This window comes from Heterocephalus glaber, unplaced genomic scaffold, assembly GCF_053883595.1.
Source record: "Heterocephalus glaber isolate CG9 unplaced genomic scaffold, H.glaber_assembly_v1.0 deba00001606, whole genome shotgun sequence".
Classification (NCBI taxonomy): Eukaryota; Metazoa; Chordata; class Mammalia; order Rodentia; family Bathyergidae; genus Heterocephalus; species Heterocephalus glaber.
Genome location: NW_028258377.1, coordinates 41,761,988 through 41,768,986, shown reverse-complemented (window position 1 = coordinate 41,768,986; position 6,999 = coordinate 41,761,988). Strand labels below are relative to the sequence as shown.

The following is a 6,999-nucleotide window of genomic DNA, read 5'->3' as shown; positions in this document are numbered from 1 at the left end:
GTTCAGGTCTGAGCAACACTGTGGTGTCTTCCCCAAGCACTGCGTCTCAATTAGCTCCTACCACACCGGGTCCCAAGTTGTTTTCTGTATTTCCCTGTTTCTTCTTCACTGCATGGATCACAACCAGAGACTCCTGTCTACTTACACGATCCTTTCCTTTTTGCTGCCTTTTCTCCCTGCCCCGTGCTGTTGGTGCCGCATGCTAATCCCTACCGTTACTCCTGGCGATGCACCCATCCCTGGAGCCCAAGTGTGCTGCCACCTCACCGCTGTCCCGCCAGCACCTGACCAGAACATGGGGAGCGCAGGGGAGGCTACCAGGGACCTCTGTCCTTAGGAGGCTGAACTGTGACGCAGCTTGTGCTCAGAGGAGCTCCCTGAAGGCTTGGGCTGAAGCTTGTCTCCACCTGGCAGTGGCATTCTTAGCTTTACTCTCCCGCCCTCCCTCCTGAGAGCACTTCCCCCATACATTCCCTCAGGATCTGCTTCTAGGGAACCAACCTGTAAGGCCTACCGTCAGCTTCTTGAGGGATGTCTTTTACCTCCCTGTTACCGTTGCTATTATAAAATGCCTGAGGCTGGGAATTTTATAAAGAAAAGAGGTTTACTGAGCTCACAGTTTTGGAGGTCTAAGATGCTGGCATCTTCTGGCTCTGTGAGGTCTTCTGCTCACTGAATCTCCTCACAGACTGCCTGTCACAGGGAAATGCCATGGCAGAGAGCACAGGGAGGGGGCCAGGCTCTCTTCTCTGGAACTAACCCGGAGACCAGCACCGACCCCTCCTGAGGTGCCTCCAGCAATCTCAGCACCTTCCCTTAGGCCTGACTGATAGAAGTTCCACCAGGGCCGGGGAATGTACCTCAGTGGAGCAGCATTTGCCTATCAGGAACAAGACCCAGCACCAGAGAAGAAAAAACAGGAAAGGAAAGGAAAGAGAGAGGAGGGAGATGGGAGGCAGAGGATCGCTCGCCACATCTCACACTGCCACACTGGAGACCAAGCTTCCAACACAGGAGCGCTTGGCAGACAAACCACACCTGAACAATAACGATCTCCTCCAACAGTGATGGATGGCAGCCCTTTCAGAGACCAACGCCCAATCTGCAACCCAAAACCCACTTATTTATCACAAAGTACCAACAGTACAATTAAACCTGAATGTTCAGCTGCTGGGGAGACTTGGCTCGCATGCTGACAGAGAGGGTTGAGTGTGCCATAGGTTCGCCACCACTCATCTAGAACAAATTCTTGGATTCAGCTTAGGACCACTTTAACTCCATTCCCTTCCCAAGAACAATAAAGGAGGGCACATCTTCATTTCGCTAGAATAATGTTCAGAACAACGTAAGTACTCAACAAATTTGGGCTGGGGATTTAGCTCAGTGGCACTGCACCTGCCTTACAAGCACAAGGTCCCGAGGTTCAATCCCCAGTACAAAAAAATAATAATAATAATTGAATGGGCCGGAGTGGTATCACATGCCTGTAATCCCAGCTCTCCGGGAAGTTGAGGAAGGGATTGCAAGTCTGAGTCCAGCCTGAGCAACACTGACTCAGTGAAACTCTGTCTCAAAATAAAAGAGCTGGGGAACTCAGTGCAGAGGCCCTGGGTTCAATCCCTAGTACTGGAAAAAACAGAAAGGGACCAGCGGAAATTCCAGGGTCTGCTTTATTTTAGGTTTTTGAGGCAGGGTCTTGCTATGTAGTTCACACCGGCTTCCAACTATGTGTAGCTCAGGCTGGCCTCCAACTCACAGTGATCCTCCTGCCTCAGCCTCCCAAGTGCTGGGTTTATAGGGAAGTACCACACCATTGTGCCTGGCTCCCCAGGGTCTGTTTTACAGCTCAGCAGTCAGCACCTTCTGTCCTGGGATTGGCCCAGCCTGGAGGCATTATGAGTCACAGCTAGTAGACAAGAGCTGAGTGATTCAGAGATGGGGCTGGGTCTACAGCAAGTTGGCACCTCCACCACATCTTCCAGGTAAGGCACAACATAACACAAGGATTACTGGGGAAGGGTTCCCTGGTGAGTGACCTCAGGGGTGGGCCTGGATGTGGGCTTCTAGAGGTCCCTTAGGGGAGGCATCATCCAGCCTCTTCCAGATCTGTGTGAGGAGTGTGTGCTGCATGAAGGAAGGATAACAGTGGAAACCCTGTCCCAGTTCTCTTTCTCCCTGCAGGGGGCAGAAGAGGAATTGAAAACACAACACATAGTCCTTTCTCACACTTATTGAGGAAGAGACAGGGAGAATGGGATTTGTGTGTGTTATATGGACTTCAGATTCCTGCAAGGTAGTCCGCTTTGGATGAAAATCCTGCCTTGCGTGTATAGTGTCTGTGACCTGGAACCCTAAGCACAGGTCTAGACCAAGGGCCTTACCCCAGGATGTCACTGAGCACACTGGATTACGATCCATGCAAACACCTATCCTCCCATCTGGGCCCCGAGCATCTTGAAGGCAGGCACAGGCTGTGCTGGGACACCTGCCAGGACTAGAGAGCTTGTGAATTGAGGCAGTGGTGAAGGGATGCTAGACACACCACAGGACACTCTGCAGTCTGTATGACCCTAAACTTGGCCACAGAATGAAATCCAAGCTGCTGAGCCCACCTGTACAGCACGAAGGGTGCCTGGTCCATCTTTCTAGCTGCCTCTTCTGCCACTCCCAGGACCAAGCCTACTCCCAAGTTCCCCACACGTGGAAATGCATTCCGTTCCCAGCTCTTCACTCTGCCCAGCAGCTCTCCACTGTCCAGTGTTCCATCTGGCAGTCCTCCTCCCTCCTGCTGCCACTTGTTCGGGAAGGGTGGCCACTGAACCTGAGCTGGGATTCTACTCTTGCAGCACCTTTTCTGAGAGGATTTCTAGGAGGCGCCTAAGCCTCCTGGAGAGGGGATTAAGAGGTATCGTTTTCCACACAACCCATTCTCCTTAATTACCTGCATCAGCTACTTAAAGGCAGCTAATTTTAACCAAAAGCGGACTCACTTTCTCCCTTTCCTAGAGACCGATGGTAATTTTCTTTCCGTTTTTCACGGCTGTCTTCTAGCCACCGCCATGAAGAGAAACAGCTGCTGCATTTATGCCCGACCATCCTCAAGTCACTATAGCATAGCACCTTCTCCCTATTCGTCTTTGCTAACATCCCTCCCTTTTCCACTCCCTACCCCTGGCAACGGCAGCTCAGAGATCAAGATCTAGTCTTTCATCTACACACCTGTACCCAAGACCTAACACGAAAATGGTAGTCTCTGGAGCCAGGGTGCAGTGGCACACGCCTGTTAATACCAGCAGCAAGGAAGGCTGAGGCAGGAGGATCACATGTTCTCGTCCCACCTGGGCAATTTAGCGAGATCGTCTCAAAAAAAAAAAAAAAAAAGACAGAGAAAAGAAAGGGCACTCGGAAGTGGGGCGCTCCTGAGTTCTAGCCCCGTACTGAGGGGAGGGGAGGAAGTGGGGACTTTGGAAAAGGGTTCAGTGGGGCGGGCGGGCCCGATTGTGAACAGTGGGCCGCAAGTGGACAGTCCGTAGCGGCAGCCGCGTCCCTGGGCCGGAGCCAGCAGCTGCTCACCGCATTTTCTCCTCCGCAGCGCCCCTGGCTCGCCCTGGTCCTTCAGGAGCCCTGGCCCCCGCGCCCTGGAGGGCTGCGCTTGCCTAGCTCTCGGCCCCGCCGGCCGCCTGTGGGCGCAGCTGCAGCGGCTCTGCGCCAATCACTTCTCGCGGCGCTTCTCGCCGCGCAGGCCACCGCTGCGTCGCTTCTCCTCCATGTCCACGTTCTACCTGCTGGACCTGCGCACGCGCCAGGCCGAGCTGGGCTTGGACTACGGCGAGCCGCGCATGCGCCTCGGCGACGCGGCCTTGGTGTTCCGCGGCGGCCGCTGGGCAGCGGAGGGCCAGCAGGCGGAGGTCCGGCCGTTCCCGCCGACCAGCCCGCCCCGGAGGCCGCGGGGGCCACGGGCCCAGAGCCAGGCACTTCAGGAGGAGAACAACTACCTGAAGCTGCAGCAGGAACTGCTCATGGACATGCTGGTCGAGACCACAGCGCGCGCGCACCTGCTGGAGAAGCAGCTGGAGCCCGCGGGCGCCGCGGCGCGCGCCTGGCGGAAGAAGGTGCGCATCTGCGAAGGCGCCTGCGGCGTCCTCCAGAGCGAGTCGCGCGCGCTGGCCTCGCGGTGACGCAATAAAGCCCTGGCGCGCACGCGCACCTCACCCTCGCCGCCGTTCCGCGGTGCTAGTGGGGACCCCGGGCCTGAACGGTGGGCTGGGACGGTTGGCAGATGTGGCATTCTGGGCCATCGGAGGGCGAAGTCCCGAGGCAGAGGGGCTTACGGTGCCCCGGAACGCAGGGTGAAGGCCAGGGGCGCCAGGGCCGCGAGGGGGACAGGGCCTGCCTCGATACTTTCGCCTTGGACCTCTGCGCCTCGGGGTTCAGCCGAGCCAGAGCCACGGTGACAGAAGCTTTTTCGAGATTTTAGGCTCCTTGCTGGTCGTGGTGGCGTACGCCTGTGAATCCAGCACTCGGGGAGGCTGAGGCAGGAAGGTCACAAGTTCGAGACCACCCTGGGCAATTTAGTTTGCGGATGAGTCTGGTGTGGGAAGCTGAGGCAGGAGAATCGCCGAGAGCTCGGAATCTAAGCAAGACCTTGTCACAAGACCCCCCCCCCCAAATTTTGAGGATAAAATGGGATTAGGAATGTGCCTCAGTTGTACAGAGCTTGTTTAGCAAACACAAGACCTTTGGTTCAATCCCTAGCACCTGAAAACAAACAAAATGCCAGACTTGTGGATACAGAGTAAAGGTGGGTTTTCTGGGTTGCAGATCGTCCGTTTGGGAAACCGAAGCTGTATTGTAAGCTCCTCCGGATCTGCCCCATTTGCTTAGTGTTACATGAAGCCTGGGAAAGAATGTGGTGTCCTCTCTGTTTGACTTGGTTTCAGGGGAGACTGGAGATTCCTAAACCACTACTTCAGGTGAAAATGTATACTGATTAAATCAGCAAAACAGGTAGGATCATTAGACACTTACAAACTTTAGACGCTTAAAATTCTTTTGCGCAGTGCTCTTTTGTGTTTTAATAATTTATATTTATGTTAAAATGGATTGAGTATTTAAAATACTTATGATGGTGGTGAAATAAAATTTCCCTTGAAAACAACCAAATGCTGGATGTGGTGCACGCCTGTAATGGTAAGAAACAAGGTCTTTTCTATCAAAATACGAACAAGAGAGCATCTCCATTTTAAACTCTAGTTCAAGCTAGGCTGCCCTCTCCCATTTTAGGTTTGGCCTACGGATTTATAGCAAATGTTCCGTTTAGATTCCGGGAACACAGCTGACAGCCGGAGATAATTTACCAACAGCCAAGGACTCCTTTCCCGAGCCCCTCACTCTTCCTTCCGCATCAACCCTGCCCAGCATTCCATTCAGGCCCTCCCTTCGCCACTAAAGCAGCCAATCGGGATAGAATGTGAACCTTCAACCCAGCCAATGGGGAAAAAGGTCAACTGTTTCTCGAGCCTTAGAAGTAAAAGCCCGCTGCAGTCTCCCTGCCGGCCTGCTTCCTCATGCTAAGAGCATGCTCCAACCCTTCTGCAGAAGTAAAACCTTGTTTTGTTGCGATTTCTTGGTGTCTGAGTGCTTTATCATCTCCTCCGACATATTGAGCCTGGGACGTATTTCTAATAGGAGGCTCAAAAGTTTGAGCCTAGGAATTTAGCCTCTTAGCAAGGCCCTGTTGCAAGGCTGTGGTGTTGCATGCCTGTAATCCCAGCACTTGGGAGGCTGAAGCAGGAGGATTGTCTCGAGTTCAAGGCCAGCCTAGGCTACATAATGAGTTCAAGGTCAGTCTAAACTACACAGCAAGACCTTGTCTCCAAAAAAAGAGCTGGGATGTAGCTAAGTGTGAGGTCGTGGGCTCAATCCCCAGTAATGGGCTGGAGGGAGAAAAGGAAGCGGCTTTACATAAAAACAGTGAAAATGGCACAGCCAAGTAACAAAAACCATGAGGTGGCTCTTCTGCACGGCGCCCTGCCCTGCTTTCCTACCATTCCTGTGTGGCCTGAGACCTCAACTGAAGCTGAGCGGTTCCTGTGCCACTCTGACTTTCTAGACTGTGATCCCAAACAAAACATCTTTCATGACCTTGCCCATCTCAGGTATTTTCTAGTGACAGCAAATGCACCAAGGGGCTTCGGTGGAACCCTGGGAGCAGGGGAGCTGCCCCTGCAGCCACAGAGCAAGTGCTTTGGCCCCTGCCCTCTTGGGGCCACACCAGTGGTGTATCTGCTGCTTTCTGTTCCCGCCTAGTGTATCGCCCACACAAAAATGGTTTTGGCAGCACTAGGGGTTGAACCCAGGGCCTCACACATGTTGGACAAGCACTTTACCACTGAGCTACACTCATCCCTGCACGTGCAAAAATTCTACCGTCCTAGCCAGGTGTGGTGGCACACACCTGTTATCCCAGCACCTGGGAGGCTGAGGCAGGATGATTGCTGCAAGGTTGAGGTCAGCTGGACTACACAGTGAGTTCAAGGCTAGCCTGGACTACATTGGAAGACCCAGTCTTAAAAAATAAAAAACAAAACAAAAAAGATACAGGCCATCTCATCTGGAAAATAGAAGTAAGTGAATCAGAATTCAGTAACAAAGGACATGGTCGTGGCTCATACCTGTAATCCCAGCACTCTGGGAGGCTGAGAAAAGAGGCTTCCAAGTTCAACCCCAGCCTGGGCAATTTAGCAACTTAGTGAGAATTGTCTCAAAAAAAGGGCTGGTGGGCCGGGGATTTAGCTCAGTGGTTCCAACACCTGCCTCGAAAGCAGAAGTACCGGAGTTCGACCCCCCCCATACCCCCCCCCCAAAAAAAGGGCTGGCGATACAGCTCAGTGTGAAGGCCTTGGGTTCAATCCTTGGTGGTGGGGGGGTATAAACGCAAAAATTTCCACAAATTATTAGGTCAAATTCAACAGGTTGCCATTAAAATGGCAGCTTCAA

At 53.2% G+C, this 6,999-nt stretch overlaps 1 protein-coding gene across 6 annotated transcripts; it reads left to right on the top strand.

Annotated features, from left to right (window-relative positions):
* The first annotated feature begins 1,910 nt into the window (after positions 1 to 1,910).
* Cby3 (chibby family member 3) lies at positions 1,911 to 5,622 on the top strand. Of its 6 annotated transcripts, none has more exons than XR_002388592.2 (4): positions 1,911 to 1,982; positions 3,593 to 4,801; positions 4,941 to 5,007; positions 5,284 to 5,622. XR_002388592.2 is itself a non-coding variant. In XM_013065188.3 (4 exons), the coding sequence occupies exons 1-4, from the start codon at positions 3,768 to 3,770 to the stop codon at positions 5,447 to 5,449; spliced, it is 537 nt and encodes a 178-aa protein (XP_012920642.2). In that variant the 5' UTR covers positions 3,757 to 3,767; the 3' UTR covers positions 5,450 to 5,622. The 6 variants fall into 6 exon arrangements, 2 of the variants coding, with proteins under 2 accessions (XP_087050781.1, XP_012920642.2); XR_002388587.2 differs by having other exon boundaries at positions 5,321 to 5,431; XM_013065188.3 differs by lacking the exon at positions 1,911 to 1,982 and adding an exon at positions 4,822 to 4,851 and having other exon boundaries at positions 3,757 to 4,112; positions 4,941 to 4,973; positions 5,321 to 5,622.
* Positions 5,623 to 6,999: the final 1,377 nt, after the last annotated feature.